Source organism: Myotis myotis, unplaced genomic scaffold, assembly GCF_014108235.1.
Source record: "Myotis myotis isolate mMyoMyo1 unplaced genomic scaffold, mMyoMyo1.p scaffold_m19_p_11, whole genome shotgun sequence".
Lineage (NCBI taxonomy): Eukaryota > Metazoa > Chordata > Mammalia > Chiroptera > Vespertilionidae > Myotis > Myotis myotis.
The window spans coordinates 15054374-15073799 of record NW_023416315.1 but is presented as its reverse complement, the minus strand read 5'-3'; the positions used below and the strand labels follow the sequence as shown (position 1 = coordinate 15073799).

Here is a 19426-nt window from a genome sequence, read left to right as displayed (position 1 = left end):
TCTCACATGTAAAAATAGAAATCGATTAAGATCCATTTTTTGACCTTTTATCATAAAACTGGCATTTGGAAAAATTATTCTATTTACTATGACATTTATGCATTTATACCAATGTCAGATATAAAAGTATGTATCCTATATAATAAAAGCCCAATATGCTAAGTGTCCAGTCGGCTGTTCAACCAATCAGAGCATAATATACTAATGATATGTTAAGGCCACTGAATCACTCACTCTGACGTGCACTGACCACCAGGGAGCAGACAGTCGGCAGGTTCACCAGTCGCTATGATGTGCACTGACCACCAGGGGGCAGACGCTCCAACTGGTAGGTTAGCTTGCTGCTGGGGTCCGGCCGATCGGGACTGAGCAAGATGGGCCAGACAGGCCCTGGAGCTCTCCCGCGGTCCCTCCCTAGCTGGCCAACCTACTGCATCCCTCCCCAGCCCCAATCATGCACTGGTGGGGTCCCTCGGCCTGGCCTGTGCCCTCTCAAAATCCGGGACCCCTCAGGGGATGTCGGAGAGCTGGTTTCAGCCCAATCCTGCAGGCCAGGTCGAGGGACCCAACTGGTGCACAAATTCGTGCACTGGGCCTCTAGTATATAAATAAGTACCTTTTATTCTAAGAAACTGAATCTACGTATTTCATTTTTGTTTTTAAAGGCAAGAGATAACATATTCTTAATAAGGTCTACCTATAGGTAGAGACTTAAAAACAGATAAAGACATGCTATAGAGAAAGAAGAAAAGACATGTTTATAGAGGGAGGGTTGGAGAAAAAATATTCAAAACACCATGCTAGAATAACCAGTCCTGAAGTTACTCCCACTTCTTTTGCAATTACCCTTTAGTATCTGGCAGTGCAGAATGTGGCCTCCTTATAATTTGCTGCTGACTTTATATCAATTCTGTTAAAAATAACATCGTTCCTTTTCAACCAAACCTAAGCTTTTAGAATTGTAATTCTTTGCTTCCCATGCAAAAGGGAAGAGGCTACCTGTCTATCACAAGCTTTAGAAAAAATAGGCTTACTTCTTGGACAAGGTGCCAGGTAAGGCCATGGTTGGTTGAATACTCCAGTTTCACCTGGTTGTCCATGTGTGGAGTGTATTTCTGGCCACAGCCCATGACCAAACTGAACTGAATCATATAGGATGCTCCTATCTGCATCGATTGGGTTTCCACATAACGCATGCTTGAGGCAAGTTTAGAATCACCTGTAAAACTGAAAGACAAGATGGAAATCAGAAAATTTAAAACAGCAATGTATCAGGGAAAAATTAAGCTCTTCACTTCATATGATACACCCAAATAGATTCATTTTACTTATTTAAACCACGCACGTTCTAGAATGGCTTTCAGTAAGCCTAATAAATGTAATTTAAAACAATCTACATATCAAAAATGCAATAATATATATGTACACACATATATATTTCTAAGTATATTTCTATTGATTTCAGAGAGGAAAGGAGAGGGAGATAGAGACATCAATGATGAGAGAGAATCATAACCGGCTGCCTTCTGCACACCCCACACTGGGGACTGAGCTCACAATCTGGGCGTGTGTCCTGACCGGGAATTGAACCGTGACCTCCTGACTCATAGGTCAATGCGCAACCACTGAGCCACGCCGGTCATGCACAATAAATATATTTTAAAAGTTAATACCTAGAGTTGTCAAATGTACTTGAAAATGGGTACTCAACTCACTCACAATATTGCTCATGAATATAAATCCTTTGACTCATCAAGCTCACTTCTTGAAATCTAGCCTAGAAAATCATCCTAAATTCAAAGTCAATTTTATAAAATATGATGAGTATTGCTGGTTTGCTGGATATAGTAATTGCTAACCATTTCAATGTCAAACTATAGAGAAAAGGGAATGCTGAAGTAAACGGGGATAGCCAGTATTTCAAATATTTATGAACATAATTAATAACATTAACATGCATATGATAAAGTAAGTTAAAAAAATCCACAAACTTATGCGTAAAGAAAATTCAACAGAATATTTTCAGTGGCTGTGTTTGGTGGTGGGACACATTTTCACTGTAATTAGTATGGGTCAATGTGCAAATTTTAGCACTATTACAAAATAAAAGAAATCAACAAAAATACTAGTACACTGTATAGGCGCAAACTTATCTAAATACTTTAAAGTAGCCAAAAAAAAAAAAATCTCAAACACGTCTCCCTGACAGAAATAAATGCTGCTTTTACCTTCAAGGGTTAAATACTCTCTTGTACCCTTCATGAGAAAGGTAATTAGAGGCAGCCAACTAGGCTTCATTGGATTTGGTTAAAAATAATTATTTCACCATCAGCTCCTTGTAAATTCCTCCCTGCTGAGATGGTCTAGTGCTGTGGTCGGCAAACTGTGGCTTGCGAGCCACATGCGGCTCTTTGGCCCCTTGAGTGTGGCTCTTCCTAAGCCTTAGGAGTACACTTAATTAAGTTAATAACAATGTACCTACCTATATAGTTTAAGTTTAAAAAATTTGGCTCTCAAAAGAAATTTCAGTCATTGTACTGTTGATATTTGGCTCTGTTGACTACTGAGTTTGCCAACCACTGGTAGGTAGTGTCCTCTAAATTCTACAAAGAGACAGACAGAAATGCTGTATTTTATAAATATTGTCTGCACCTAACTTTTGCATGGTTACAAATTAACCATGAACTTGGTTGAAGAGAGGAAGTGTTTAAACCTGAGGAGAAGTGTGTGCTTTATGAGGTATCCTGAGCTTTTAATATATTTTTATTGATTTTTTACAGAGAGGAAGGGAGAGGGATAGAGAGTTAGAAACATCGATAAGAGAGAAACATCGGTCAGCTGCCTCCTGCACACTCCCCACTGGGGATGTGCCCACAACCAAGGTACATGCCCTTGGCCGGAATCGAACCCGGGACCCTTGGTCCGCAGTCCGACGTGCTATCCACTGAGCCAAACCGGCCAGGGCTATCCTGAGCTTTTAAAGGCGCCAAGACACCAAGAAAGAAGCAAGATAAAAATTACATAAAAGGACAAGAGGCGAAATGAGAGCAGATAAATAGTAACACAATTTTTACGTGGGATGACTATCTCCACAGGCAGTTGTGGCAGATCCAGCTGCCATCCACAGTCTCTTTTCTCCCCATTTACCTTCTAGGCCAGTGATGGCGAACCTTTTGAGCTCGGCGTGTCAGCATTTTGAAAAACCCTAACTTAACTCTGGTGCCGTGTCACATATAGAAATTTTTTGATATTTGCACCCATAGTAACACAAAGACTTATATTTTTGATATTTATTTTATATATTTAAATGCCATTTAACAAAGAAAACTCAACCAAAAAAATGAGTTCATAGGTTCGCCATCACTGTTAGGGATTGGTCTATGTCCACCAATGAGTTCTCACCAATGGGACATAAGTAGAGGGTGCTAGGTGGATTGACTTATTCAGCTTTAATCTATGCCTTTAACCGGACAATTAAAGGCTTAAGATTAAAGATACAGATGGACTGGGCTGGCATGCCCATTATCCTGTGGCTCCTACGTCTTCCTTTCTCCCCATCAGGGCAGCAGGCATCTTGTGACAAGGGAACAAGCGTGAAGATGGTGGTCTCTTCAATGAGGTGGCAGAGGAGAGAGATGGAGAGGGCCTGGTCCCCGAGAGCCTTGGTGAGCTGCTTACCAGCCCTGCACCACATATCCCAGGCCTGCTTGTTACAAAGGATAAATAAGCCTCTTCCCCTTTGTTTATGTCATGGTCAGTCTTTTCTTGTTTTTGTTGTAACTTAGAGCTGAATGCATGTCCAACTGCTACACCTGCCACACTGCATGGTACTGATACCTTCCCTGATGTCTTGATCTGAAGCAGAATAACACACAGAAAGCACAGATGCCCATGCCTTCATTTCATGACCATTCCTAGTACAAGCTCACTTGGCTGCTTACGATTTATTTAAGACTGGCTGAAAGCCAGTGATGTTGGGTCTATTTTTTCCCTTCTGAATTCTCTGATGTTCATACTCAGCAGGAGTTTTTAGGGGAGAGAATTCCACAGAATGCCGTTTTTAAATTTATAAAACTGTTCCTCTACGCTGCTGGTCTAAGATATGTTTATAAAGGCAAAAATGAAGTTGAGTTCTTGTTTTATAATCATAGAAATAGAAAAGAGTAGTGCATATCTGCCGTTGGGATAGAAATTCTGGAGACAGAATGCTTTGGGAATCATGAGGTTTAGTTTTATTCATGTTGATTTGCAAGATAAGAAAAAAAAATAAAGGAACAATTTAAAAAAGCTCCTGCATGAATTACAAGATCTAAAGAGAGAATGGGGATCTCTTTCCACGAGGACCAGTGCTTTTTCATTCCCACCTCCAAGAAGGCGAGTAGGCTCTCTCTTATGACCTGGTAAGGTGGGTGACACCATAATGTAACTCGAGTCTCCACAGTTCTTTCTATTCGTAGCCCACAGTACAGCTGCTTTGCTTCCCTCGCCCTTGCGTAGTCTCGTGTATTGCTGAGGCTGTTTTCCTGACCAGGTCGGAAGCCTCTGCACATGGAGAGATGACGTCTCGTTCATCTCCGCATCCCCTAAAGCACTCACAGCCTGTGTACCTCACAGAAGCACCCAGTGTTGGTGTAGGGCATCACGATTTTCCAACAGCTGGATTATCTTGTTTGATCTCTGAGTCAAGACCATTTGGAAGACATCAGGGATCCTGAACATTGTGTTATGGAGAAGCTAAGAAGATGAGTTGCTGGCCCCAGGGTCACACAATTACTGCTAGAAACTACGCCTTCTTATTCCTACTCTGATATCCTTTCCCTTATGTCACCAAAGGCATGCCTGTGAAGGGCACTGAAAGAATGTTAAGTGCAATGGGCATATGAGAGAGGTCTCTCAATTGGGGTGAAGGCAGAAGCTGCAGTTACTTAAATGCTGTAAGGAACACAGACAAGAGTTTGAGGTTACCCTCTCTTAAAAAAATCACTCTACATTTCCCCAGAGCCTCCTTCCCATCTCCAGAATAAAGGCTCTTTTACAGGAAAGGCAGATACACATAACCAAAGCAGTGGGAGAATGCAGAGCTCATTTCCAGAGAAACATCAGAGGAACAAAAGCTGTTTTTGGTTTGATCCCATTCAGAAGATTCATCTGCAGAAGAACATGTGAATAAACCTAAGCCTCCCTAATATCATATTTTTGGGGGTTTTGTTCTTATAATTGTTAAAGAAATATTTACTAAAATTGACAGAAAAACTTGTTGATATTGTGATTAATGGTATCATTTTGAACACATTTGCTATTTCTACAGTATTATAGTCTCATGACAGAAATGACCATATAATTTTAATGGATTATATAAATTTTACCTTTTTTGGAAAAAACAATCTGACAATATAGAAGCATTTTTATAAGTAAAAATTTGCAATTCTACTATGTAGACATGACTGCTGCTAAAATCCTGGTGTAAATACTTTCAGACTTTCTTCTGCTCACACATACATACACACTCACTTTTCTTTCTTTTAAAAGTAATTATAAAATCATAATAAACCTGCTCTCTTTTCTTTTTATAACAATTTAATTGCTACCTTTCCATATGGCGAAGCACTGTCATTTTTAATGAATAAAGACAATCTCTAATTATGGAAATCTTTGGCGGTTGTTTCTACCTTTCACTGTTGTAAATAATGCTTCTATAAAATGCATATTTGTGTATTTTGCATGCTTGTCCAATTATCTCCTTAAGATAAATTTCTAGAGTAAGACTTGCTTGGCCAAAGCAAATTTTAAAAATTAACACTTATTGCCAAGTTGCCCTCCAAAGAGCTTGTACCAAGTTACATTTACCAAGAACATTAATAATGACTGAGCTGACAATTCTTACCATTTGTCAATACTGAACACTGACAACATTTTTATTTTAGCTACTCTACACATATACTCGTTTACTATACATTTCTATGATTATTAAAGAAGTCAAAATGCTATACATGTTTATTGGCTATTTGTAGTGTGTATATGTGTATGTATGTGTGTGTGTGTGTATGTGTGTGTGTGTGTGGCCTTTTCATGTACTGGGCCCATTTTTTAAATTCAGATTTATCTTTTTCTTACTTATTTGTAAGAGTTTTTCACATATTGGGATATATAACCTGTCATATATGTTGCAAATGTCTCCCCACTCCCAATTTGTTGTCATATATTGTTTTCAGTAAGCCCCTGGACCCCAACACAAGTTTAGAAATTTTCAGTGGTGAAATACGTGACCTTTACTTGATGTCATGTTTTACTGGTATCTATTGAGATTGCCTCTGAGCCTAGCTCCTAATCACTTTTTTGTTTGAAAATGGCCAATGGACAGTGAAAGGAATATGTATATATTTTACCTGTAGGGTATATGTTTTTTTCTTTATCTATTAAATCACCTTTGTCAATTACCTCCATATATTTGTCTAGGTCCTCACTTATTTTTGGTTTGCTTGATCCATCAGGAACTTAACCACAACATTACTAGTAAGGTCACACTCTGAATTATGATTGGGGTAATTTTCCCTTTGTGATTCTAACACGCTTGCACTATGCTCTGTTCTATGGCAGTCAGTGTGTGGAGGGCTGAGCCTTCTCATCTCCCTATGGACATGTACGCACCACGACACCACCTGTTACTGGTCTCTAGCCCCAGCTTCAGTCTGAAAGAGTTCAGTGGGGCCAGGGGTGAGGGAGCCACTTAACTTTCATTCATTCTAGTCTCATCAACACATTTCCTCCAACACCACTTCTTTCAGAAGCTCATTCAAGTTTCAAATGCCAAGAATGGCATTTTCTCTGTAATGTTACAATGCCTGGATTACTTCAGTGGGATTTCAGAGAGACAGTAAGTAAAACATGTGGGTTTAACATACCATGTTCTATGATAAGCTGATTTATTAATTTTCCTCTTGGCTTTCTTACTATATTCTTTCAACCAGTTTCTCAACTGAACTAATTCTCTACATAAGAAATTTCCAGACACCAAATTAATTTTATTATAGCTCTTTTCACTTTCTTCATTCAATCTACAGCTTCAAGCAAATGTGGAATTTCTGCACATAATCGATTTTGTCATGTATTTATTCAATGTCATTTAAAAAGTCCTTATTTACTTTGTTGAGTTGTAATTCGAAGATATTTTGCAGTACATGTAGTATTTGGCATTTATTTCAGGCTCCTTTTATACATTTGTCCCTGGCACCTGCTTTATTTTGCTTATCTTTACTATTCTTATTTTAAGTACACAGTTTATCTTCTTTGGGCTTTTCATTCTAATTTCCATTTTCTACAGTTCTTCAAGTCAGTACTACAATCTTACCTTAAGTTAGGTAAACTCTTAGGTTATTAAAAAGCATAAGGCGAGCTGCTTGGCTGCTATTTATTCATCTTTTACAGCAAGCAGCCTCTTTGCGAACAAAACTCATAAAATTGGGCACTTAGCAGTTTTCTCTAATGGGCCAGATAACTCCCACATATGGGAGGTAGAATTTGGTGTAATTTGTTACCTAAGTTAGAGAATCAGGCTGTTAGTACACAATGGCCATGACCACAAATGAGCACTGTCTTCTCTTTCTAATGAGGTTACATGCACCTACAGGGACAGTTTACATGCACCTACAGGGGCATTACTGTGGGAGAGGTGGGTGGACCAGACTCTGCCAGGAGCCATAGAGTGTCTCCTCCATCTTTCATTAGGGGTCCACAGGTCCATCTGCAGCTGCCACCAACCTTTTGTCTCCTGTGGAACTAGCCCAATTCTCCTGAAGTCTAGATGCAAGCAGCTAATTCCAATAACTTTAAAAAACGTTGTTGAAAGTATGACCTATATCCCCTTTTTCCTCCCACTGACCTCTTCTAGCCTGTCTCCACCCCTCCCCCACTGGCCCCAGGCCTTCACCACCCTATTATCTGTGTCCATGGGTTATGCATATTTGTTGGCAAGATGAGATTATTTCAAATATTTCTGTCAATTTTCAATTGAGTCTTTGTCCACCTAACAGCATTTTTAGGAAATGTTTAGCAGTTAGAGTAAACTGTGTTTTAAAACAAAGGGAAATCTCTGCTGGGTAAAAATGTGAATGGGGAGTTGGCACAAAGCAGTCTGCTGTGGCCACCAAAGAGAGAAGAAGGGAGAAAGGCAGTCAGAGGGACAGAGAGGGGACCTGCTGTCAGAGAGCAGAGAGTCTAAGGACCCAGGGGAAATAACTTCTTTCAACTCCTGTGAGCCTGCCAGTCTCTCGTCAGGAACCTGTTGGGTGTACGAGTAGTGACGTTGTCCGGGTCCCTTTTCACCAACTGTTACTTGAGAGGAGAAGAATCAGAGGAGCTTTAGTTGTTTCTGTTAATAATTTCAACTCATCTCAGATTTTTGATTATCCAGAACCTCCTTACTCCTGTCACTCTTATGTTGCATCCGCGGTAACTCCAGAATCAATTTTGGTTGATGTGAACTTGCTCAATCCACATTTACACTTTTCATAACTACAACTTGCTTTTCAACATACTCCTTTTGTCTTGCTCCTCACTTCCTTTCAGAAAGGAACACACTGGCCCATGTAGTCAAGCCCAATAGTCCTGACTGAAAATGTTTAGCATGGAGAGAGGAGGTGAGGTCAGAGAGAAAAACCTGATCCTTGTGCAGCCTAGTTCATTATTTAGCACATACTCAAGCAGGGCCATTTAAAGACATTTATGGGACCTTGATACTTTTCATTTTAGAAAATCCATTCATATATCATAACATACTAAAATGCACTCCTCTCCCACATTAAATATGTACTTTTTGTTGCAAAAACTTTCAAGTGGATTTTACAATTTTGTCTTTAAGTTTTATCTGGCTCCTTGTAATGCATGTAATATATATTTGGCTGTGATTCCTCAGCACACTCAAAAATTATTTCCAATACCATAAAATTTTGTGAATAAATTTTGCAAGGAATGGAGCTGATGTATATGTCTTATAAATATCTAATTATCATTTATTAATTTTATTTTTTAAATTTTCTTATCATTTTTGAGATAATATTCATTTTTCCAGTCCTTGGACCTTTTTCTAGTCCCCTGGAAAGCTTAGGGTGTCCAAAATGGAAGCACTATGCCCAAAATGGCCAATGAAAGAACTTTCTGGGAAGAAGCAGAGTTAATGCAAAGGTACTGAGAGAGGAAAGAGGTTGGCTTATTGGAGTAGCAGAAAGGGAGACGAATGTGGTTGGGGTATACTGCATGAAAGGGAGGAGGCAGGAGAGGCCAACTGGGCCAGATGACTGAGGGCCTACCATGGAGATTTTGTGGACCACTGTCCATAGAAGGGTAACTATCTCAGCTCATTGTATTTGTTTCATCAAGCCAGACATATCATGAATCTAAATAATCAAATGTAGATTTGTCTTATTACTTTGTTTACTGGTATGTTCTCTTACTTGTGTATTATCACTGAGCTACTTAGTCCAAACAAAAATTTTTAGGGAAACCTAACTTTGGAGAAATAAATGACTCAAAAGTTAACTGTTTGAACATCAACAGGATATTAGTCTTGGAACATAGCCATTTTATCCATTCCTTTGGCAGCTCTTAAGACTTTGTCCTCCAATATATACCTTCAAGTGGCCCATTTCTCCACTGCCATCATCCCAATCCTAGCACCATCGTAAGCACATGCTGATGGCACTATTAGTTTCTGACCTGAGCTCCTTCTACTGCTTCTCCTATTACCCTCCACCGTCTATTCCAGGGGTGGGCAAACTTTTTGACTCGAGGGCCACAATGGGTTCTTAAACTGGACCGGAGGCCCGGAACAAAAGCATGGATGGAGTGTTTGTGTGAACTAATATAAATTCAAAGTAAACATAATTACATAAAAGGGTACGGTCTTTTTTTTTCAATAGTTTTATTCATTTCAAACGGGCCAGATCCGGCCCGTGGGCCGTAGTTTGCCCACGGCTGGTCTATTCTCTACACAGCAGCTACAATTACATTGGACTGTAAGTATGATCATATTATTCCTCTGCTCCAAATTACCTACTGGGTTCCCATAAACTTAGAATAAAATCCAAAGTCTTTATGTTGTTCTATAAGGTCCTAATATAATCTTGTTTCTTGCCTGCCTCAGCACCTTTGTTCTTGCTGTTCTCTCTGCCTGTAATGCTTTTCTTGCACACTTTTCCATGGTTGTCTATCATTATTCTGGTTTTTTATTCTTAAGCCTCCTCCCAGGAGGGCTTCCTTCACCATTTTACCTAAAATAGTCTCACTCTTGACTTCTGCCCCCCAACACTCCACTCCCTTATCTTCACAGCACTTACCAACATCTGAAATATTATTATGCACGTGCTTTCTTGCTTATTGTTATTCCCCTCTTGAATGTAACCTCTACAAAGGAATTTTCTATCTTCATCCCTAATGCCAGCTGCTATACCTCTGGCACAAATAGTGCCTATAGTGCAATCAATAAATAGTTGTGTATAAATTTGTTTACCAATGACTAAAAAAATTTCAGGTAATAAAATCCTCATGATGAAAGAGCCTAATAAATAGGCTTTATTTTAAAAAGTCCTCTATCAACCTATCTGAGTTTATATTCAATTGTATTTTCAATTTTATGGAGGCCCAGATACTGCAAATACTATTTCATAGTTGTTGGAAATAATAGTGACTTTTCAGGTTGTCATTCAATATATTTACGTTATTTATCTGCTAAGTTGCCTAGAATGATCACTTACTGTGAAACGGCAGTTGAAGTGACTCTTGGGAGCCAGCTCACCCCAACTCACTTCCTTTAGCATATAATTATTCATAGTAGCCTCATGATCCTTTGTATTATTGTGGTATTAGTTATAATGCCTCCTCTTTCATTTCTGATTTTGTGTCCTCTTTTTTCTTGGCAAGTCTAGCAAAAGTTTATCTGTTTTGTTTATCTTTTCATAAAACCAGCTGTTAGTTTAATGGATCTTTTATATTATTTTTTTTTCTGTCTTTATTTCACTTATTTCCACTCTGATCTTTGTTATTTCCTTCCTTCTACCAACTTTGGGCTTAGTTTGTACTTCTTTATCTAGTTCCTTAAAGTGTAAAACTTGGTTGTTTTGAGATCTTTTTTTAAATTTCTTTATTGATTAAGTTATTACATATGTGTCCTTATCCCCACGTTACCCTCCATCCCCCCTACTCATAACCTCACCCCCATTCTCTGTGTCCATTGGTTAGGCTTATATACTTGCATATAAGTCCATTGGTTGATCTCTCCACCATACCCTCACCCTCCCCTACCTTCCCTCTGAGGTTTGATGGTCTGATCGATGCTTCTCCATCTCTGGATCTGTTTTTGTTCATCAGTTTATGTTGTTCATTATATTCCATAAATGAGTGAGATCATGTTATATTTATCTTTCTCTTACTGGCTTATTTCACTTAGCATAATGCTCTCCAGTTCCATCCACGCTGTTGCAAATGGTAAGAATTCCTTCTTTTTTACCGCAGCATACCATTCCATTGTGTAGATGTACCACAGTTTTTTAATCCACTCATCTACTGATGGGCACTCAGGCTGTTTCCCAATCTTAGCTATGGTGAATTGTGCTGCTATGAACATAGGGGTGCATATATCCTTTCTAATTGGTGTTTCTAGTTTCTTGGGATATATTCCTAGAAGTGGGATCCATGGGTCAAATGGGAGTTCTGTTTTTAGTTTTTTGAGGAAACTCCATACTGTTCTCCACAGTGGCTGCACCAGTCTGCATTCCCACCAGCAGTGCACGAGGGTTCCTTTTTTCTCCACATCCTTGCCATCACTTGTCATTTGTTGATTTGTTGATGATAGCCATTCTGACAGGTGTGAGATGGTACCGCATTGTCGTTTTGATTTGCATCTCTTGGATGTTTAGTGACTTTGGGCATGTTTTCTTATGTCTTCTGGCCTTTCTTCTGTTTTCTTTCAAAAAGTATCTATTTAGATCTGTTGCTCATCTTTTGATTGGGTTGTTTATCTTCCTTTTGTTAAGTTTTATGAGTTCCCTATAAATGTTGGAGATTAAACCCTTATCGGTGATAACATTGGCAAATACGTTCTCCCATGCAGTGGGCTTTCTTGTTGTTTTGTTGATGGTTTCCTTTGCTGTGCAAAAGCTTTTTATTGAGATCTTTCTGGTGTATTAACATAGGCATTTATCATTATGAACTTCTCTCTTGGAACTGCGTTGGCTGCATCCCATATGTTTGTTGGATTTCCACTATCATGTTGTATTTCCATTTTTATTTGTCTGAAGATATTTCTGATTTCTCTTTTGCTTTTCTTGACCCATTGGTTGTTCAGTAGCATGCTGTTTAATCTCCACATGTTTGAAAATTCTCTAGTTTTCTTCTTGTAATGATTTCTAGTTTCGTACTATCATGGTTGCAAAAGTTGCTTGATTTCAACCCTCTTAAATTTACTAAGACTTGTTTTATGGCTTAAAATATGATCTATCCTGGAGAATGTTCCATGTGCACTTGAGAAGAATATGTTCTGCTGCTTTTGGGTGGAATGCTCTATAACACCTGTTAAGTTCATCTGGTTGAACATGTTGTTTAAGTGCAATATTTCCTTACTTATATTCTACTAGGATGATCTATCCATTATTGGAAGTGAGGTATTAATATTGTATTGCTGTCTATCTCTCCTTTCAGGTCCGTTTTATATATTTAGGTGCTCCTATATTGGGTGCATAGATATTTGTAAATGTTATATCCTCTCGTTGAATTGCCCTCTTTATCATTATGCAATGATCTCTGTGTCTTACTACAGTTTTTGGCTGAAATACTATTTTGTCTGATATAAGTACAGCTCCCCTTTCTTTGGGCTTGCATTTGAGTAGAATATCTTTTTCCACACCTTTACTTTCAGTCTGAGTGTGTTCTTAAAGCTGAAGTGAGTCTATCGTAGGCAGCATATGGTTGGGTTTTTATTTTATTTTATTTTACTCCATTCAGCCAATCTATGTCTTTTAATTGGAAAATTCAGTCCATTTACATTTAAAGTAATTTTTTGATAGGAATGGACTAACTATTGCCGTTTTGTTAACAGTTTTTCTGGCTGTTTTGTAATTCTTTCTTTTCTTGTCGTCTCCGCTTGCTCATTCCCTTTGTGATTTGATGATTTTCTGTAGTGGTGTGCTTAGATTCCTTTCTCTTTATAATTTTTCTATCTACTGTAAGTTTTTGCTTTGTGCTTACCCGGAGGCTTATAATTATAGTACTCTATTTTAAGCTGATAAGAACTTAAGTTTGAATGTATACTAAAGTTCTATATTTTTACTACCCCTGGCATTTTATGATTTTGATGTCACAATTAACATTTTATCCTGTATATCTATTAACAAATTATTTTAGTTATAGTTGTTTTAATACTTTTGTCTTTTTAACCTTCATGCTATATTTTTAAGTGATTTATCCACCACCATTACAATATTAGAGTATTCCGAATTTAACTAAAATTTACCTTTACCAGTGAGATTTATACTCTCATATGTTTTCCTATTATTAATTAGTGCCCTATTTTTCAACTTGAAAACTGCCTTTAACATTTCTTGTAAAGTCCTACTAGTAGTGTTGAAATCCTTTAGCATTGGCTTATCTGGGAAACTCTTTATCTCTTGTACTAAAACCAACTGCAAATACTAATATGCTAAAACAACCATCTGTCACAGTTGTACACATTTTAAAATAAAAACCTTACATAATACAATAACTGTACCTAGCTAGTCTATTAGATAGAACAGAGGAATGTAAATGTCCCTTGGTATTACCACTAATAGTATTAGTCAGATAATCTTTAATAAATATCAATTAAAAGTATTCCCTTAGTGATCTTAAAATATATGTAAGAGATTTTAAAGTAGAGGTTCTGATTTCAGTTACTGTGTATGGAAGGAAAGTACTACAAATATTTAAAAGCAATTCATTTCTCCACAGAAAAACATGCTCCAAGATGATACATTGTAAAGTGATTTATAGCATATTGACTGTGGTGCTTCTAATGAAAAAGTAATTGTACAAGTTTTCCCTGGAGAATATTCTCAGTAACAACAATCCACGCTCATGGAGAATCATGAGTTAGAAAATGAGAACCAAATGAACTCACAGCTGGGAAAAGCCAACAGTAATTAATTTAACACCAGCTATCTGTAGGAGACATGTATACATTTCAAAATTTCTCTTGAGAGAAACAAGGTTATTGAAGGGCACAGACCACTAATTTATTAACATGTTCAAAGAATTTTTTCTTAATAAGATAATATGCTCCATTAAAAAATAACTTGTTTTAGGGCTAGGAGGTTATGATAAATAGTTGGTCAACACCCTCATTTGAATTTTAATAGTGTAGCAAAGTGAGTTCACATTGAACTTGGACAATATGTTCCCCAACAGTAGTAGAGAGAAAACAGTGTCATTAAAAGGGGCTTTATTCTGATTCATTGGCTAAGAAAATGGGAACAGTTTGAGGTCTTCCATGTTGTTTCATTTTAATAAGCAGCAAGCATTTTTCATGTCCTTATTAAAGTGGTTAATGTCTTTCTCTAGTCTCATTATCACCGCCAGAGTATACTCGCTGTTGTTTCTTAACTAGGACAATTCCTGTTCATTTCAGAGAAGATCAGAAAGTCAAATCTGATTGCTCACCTGTGGTTGTTAATAAAACTCCTATTGTGCTGCTCAAGGTACCCATGGGGATTGTACACTTATTTATATTTTCTTATGGCTTTCTATAATTATTGTGATTGTACTTTCACAAAGTAAATGTATCTCCACCAATTAAAGAAGTGGTGGGTTAAGAATATTCATCAGACTTGTGTGAAAGGATATTGTTCTTAGGGATTGATCAAAGCATAGAAATTAAACTGCTATTATCATGCATTCAACCCAAGAGTTAAATTAAAATGCTCAGCAACTTTGGAGTTTATTTAAGCTGATGTTAACTACTTCTGAAAATAAACATGATACAGGACTTGCATTCCTGATATGACTCTTTGTTGTATTAAAAGTGGTGGAAAAAACAACTATATAATCTTGGGGGATATAGTTTACGGTATATAACCAACTTGATTACAGTTCATTCAGATCAATTTAAAATTTCAAAATCATAAAATTCCAAAAACCTCATTTTGGTTTATATCTTTGTATGTCATTTGCTTCACCTCTTTATTTTTTTTGAAGGCTCCAGGATTAAAAAAAGAATTTCCATGAAAACAAGCAGCTGAGGCTATCAACTAGAGAAAACACAGTCGCTTTTCATGTTTTGCTGCACAGAAATTTCATTGTATCTTGTTTGACAGTGCTTGCAGCAGAAGTGATCAGCTGTACTTCCATTCCATTAGCTGTCATTCTGATGCTAGACTTTTAGCCTGCTGTGTGCGAGATGGGACTGTCCCTACACAATTCCCATCAAAGGTAATTTTCTGTGCAATGGTGTGTAAAATTTACCTCTAATTATGATAAGGTCACTGATGGGTTACTTATGATATGCTCTCTGGAGACCACTGTGGTGAATGGCTTTCGGCAAGCGTCATCTGGAGAAATTAAATTGGTTCGACCATGACTCAATAGAAAGTAAAAGTCTCTTAGAAAATTCTTCCTCAATCATGTTTAAAGCCCTAAAGAAACCGAGACAGAGAGAGAGAGAGAGAAAGAGAGAGAAAGAGAGAGACAGAGACAGAGAGAGAGACAGACAGAGAGAGAGAGAGGAGGGGGCAGAATGCATAGTGGTGAAGGCTATGGGTTTTGGAATTAAGCAGACTTGAGTTTTAATCCAGGATTTCTGGGCGTAGAAGGCCCAACGTGACCTGGCCTATGCACATCTCTTGGCTTTTACTCCTCACATTGGCTACCTGAGCTCCATCACCATTGGCGTCCTTCCTGATCCTCAAACATGCCATGGCCACTCTTGTTCTAGAGTTTCCCGTAGTTGGACTGCTCTTCCTTCAGATATTCAGTGTGTGGAGCTTCCTAGTTCTTCCACTTTCTAATACATGGAATTTATCATACCCACTATTTGAACTACTAGTATACAAACATAGCTTCCTCCTCTCTATTTAGAACAGCCAACCCTTGTCTAATTAATCACTGTTGTGTCATCCTATTACTATTCTTGAAGTTCTAATCATAGTCTTAAATTATTTATTTACTGCTTAATGTATAATTAAGTTTAATTAATGTACAATTAAGTTTGCATATGACCATGGGGGAGATATCTAAGAATGTAAGGTATCTTGACTAAGACATACCACAATCTTGAAACCCCACTGATATAAACCATATGAGTTAATATAGCTGATAAAATGGATTAAAAAGAAGATCCACATTAACAAATAAGATGGAAAATCTTCTTGGACTTGATGAAAGCATGAAAATAGAACTGATTACTGTTTTCTTAAAATAGCATTAGAGTGATTTCACATTTCACTATGATTATGGAGGGTCTCCATGAAGGGAGGATATGTTATTCACTTTAGTTATTAACACTTATTGAGGAAAGTTTTTATATGTAATGGTGGTAAATGAAAATGAGATGAATAAATATGGTGAATTTTGGTATTTATTTAAACCTATCAGGTTTTTTGGGTCCTCCTTCTAAAGACAGCCTACTTGTAGACATAATAACGACTTTCAAATGGTTCACGTCCAGTAAATATTTGCCAACAAATGACTAAGTGCTAGCTGCATTGGAAGATCCTCCTTGTGTTCTAATCCTCAATGCAAATTGTAACAACAAGAACAAAGATGAAGTTCTTACCACAGGGTCCAGTCATGGCCACAGTATGGCTGAACATTTCCCAGGTAGAATCCCAGAGACTGAGTGACCTCCACAAGATTGGTAAAGTCAAGACTAATGCTGTTGAATAGGACAGATGTCATGATAATCTCATCAATAGCCCATACATCTTCTCCTTGGGAAGAATGATACGGTTGCCACCATCTGAACTGAATTCCAAACTGTCTTGCATCATCTGGTAATTCTACGGAGATTATTCTAAAGGAGAAAAAAGTAAAAAATGTATATTACTTTGACATCTTAAAATACAAACATTTATAGCAGGATTCTTTTTTCTGCTGTATAGTATTTAAAAAAATTTTTCTTCCACTATTACACACATTCTTCTGAAATTTCCAATTTTCCTGTCTGACTCCAACAAAATCTTCTAAACACTTTTAAAAATCTAAAAAATGTGACTTTTGTTTCACTCATCTGATCTCAGAAAAGCTAAGTCAGTAAACCACAGTTCTCAAAGTGGCAGGATTCGTCTCAGTCTGCTAACGGATCTGTGGCAGTTTGTTACACGCATTAGAGTTTGGGGCTGGTTGAACCACGGCACTTCCTTATTCCCATGAGGGCAGCATAGTGTGCAAGGTCACTTGCTGTGTCATGGTGGCTATGACAACAAACCTTTACCTGACAAATGGAGAAGAAAATTAAGAATAATATCTAATTTCCAGGAGCAATTATTGTACACAGCAGCAGGAACCATACATTAATTGTCACTGCAATGACATCTGCTTGAAAGCTCCATAAATCACAGTACCACGCTGCTCACACGCACACACAAGGTGAGATGTGAAGCAAATGGCAAATGGAACATTTGTCTCCATCAATGTGCAATTAAACACCAGGAGAGGTGTTTGCAGTAAATGCACAGTGAAGGAACTGGGTCTTTCTTTAGGGAGCAAAGAAAAACCCGCAAGACAGTGACTAGTTGGATAACTTAGAAATAAATTATTAAAAAATTTTAATGTCTGTGTGGTTTACTAAGAAATTAGATTGATTTTAATATTTGGATTATGTTATCTTTAGTTATTGCATTAAGAAACTTTAAATCACATATTGGAAATGTAATGTTTTACGCATTAAAAGTTATTAAAAGTATCTATAGTCTCTTTAAATAATTTGTACATGGAAATATGGATAGAATAACATGACTATCATCACTGATTACATAAACTACTAGTAAGAAACTGGTAGAACTTTTTGAAATGTTAGAAAACATACTTTTTAAATAATGAAAAATCAAGATTCAAATACAGGAATATAAATTAAAAAACAGTTAGGCTAAAACACATAGCTATAATATGTTTATGGTTTTTAAATACTTCCCACAGTTTGCTGAATTGTTTTTCACCAATGTGAATTTGTTAGAGGAAAAGAGTAAATTTTAGTTAAGGATTTTAGTAATTTTCACCTTAATTTTTCTAAATATTCATTTGTTTATTAAATATTAAATAAATATATTATTAATATTAATATACCAAAAAATAAACCAAAACTATATTTGGACTGGCTCAATAGTGAAAAATATGATTTAATTGAATAATTTAATTTGATTAGCAATTATTAAAAAAATAATTTTCCGTTATAATAATTTTAAAAATAATTGCTATTCTCTCTGATGAAAATAAATATAATTTTAAAAAATAACAACTGAAAAGTAGAATTTCTCAGGAAACTTGATTGGAAAATAAAGTGCATATTTATGTACTAGAGGCCTGGTGCATGAATTTGTGCATGGGTGGGGTTCCTTGGCCTGGCCGGTGATCGGGGTCGATTGGGGCCAACTCACCCAGTCCTAGTCAGGGCTGCAGGAGGTTGGCCGGCTGAAGAAAGGGGCCACGGGGGGTTGGTGGGCTGGGGGGAGGGACCGCAGAAGTTGGCCGGCTGGCCGGCCAGGGGGGAGGGACTGTGGGAGGTTGGCCAGCCGCAGAAGGCTGGCTGTGGGAGCACACTGACCACCAAGGGGCAGCTCCTGCATTGAGCGTCTGCCCCCTGATGGTCAGTGCACATCATAACGACTGGTTGACTGGTTGTTCCGGTGGTTCGGTCATAACGGTTGCTTAGGCTTTTATATATAGAGATATAATAATGTAATAAAATGACCAATATTTTCCCTGGCAGAGATATTAAGACCAGGGTCTGTACCCAGACTCTTGGGGAGGTTCTAAACTTCTATGTGCTTCAGCACCTTCAGCTATGAAATTGGGATGGTATCCTATGGCAGAGTCAGTTTTTCACTATTGTGTCCTAGCACCTAGAATAGTACCTGACATAAGGACTTAAATTCTTGCTGCGAGAATGAACTACTATTATCAGCGTACCCTAACAGATATTTGAATACAGAGGCAGCTTTCAAGTAACAATGTCACGATCTAGACCTGGGCAGCCTGGCTCTAGAGCCTGTGTTCTCGACCTTTACTTCATGTCTTGGGGTAGGGTGGCAGATTGCTTTCACCACGCTATGCATATTACAGGGCTGGTCAGAATAGCTATAGATCCATTTGATTAGAATTCCTAGAAGAGAGCCCAGGGGCTTAGGTTGACTTTCTGTATCAATCTTCCTTTTAAAAGTAGATACTAAGTTCATATATTTCTTATAATCAA

At 37.6% G+C, this 19426-nt stretch overlaps 1 protein-coding gene across 2 annotated transcripts in view; it reads right to left on the bottom strand.

Moving 5' to 3' along the window:
• RELN (reelin) overlaps positions 1 to 19426 on the bottom strand; it is a 439320-nt gene that overhangs the window by 120516 nt on the left and 299378 nt on the right. For both annotated transcript variants that reach the window (XM_036327598.1, XM_036327599.1), the window contains exons 20-21: positions 16793 to 17029; positions 1035 to 1227 (exon numbers count right to left, since the gene is read on the bottom strand). In XM_036327598.1, coding sequence (XP_036183491.1) covers positions 1035 to 1227; positions 16793 to 17029 — 430 coding nt within the window. The remainder of the gene's footprint in view (positions 1 to 1034; positions 1228 to 16792; positions 17030 to 19426) is intronic.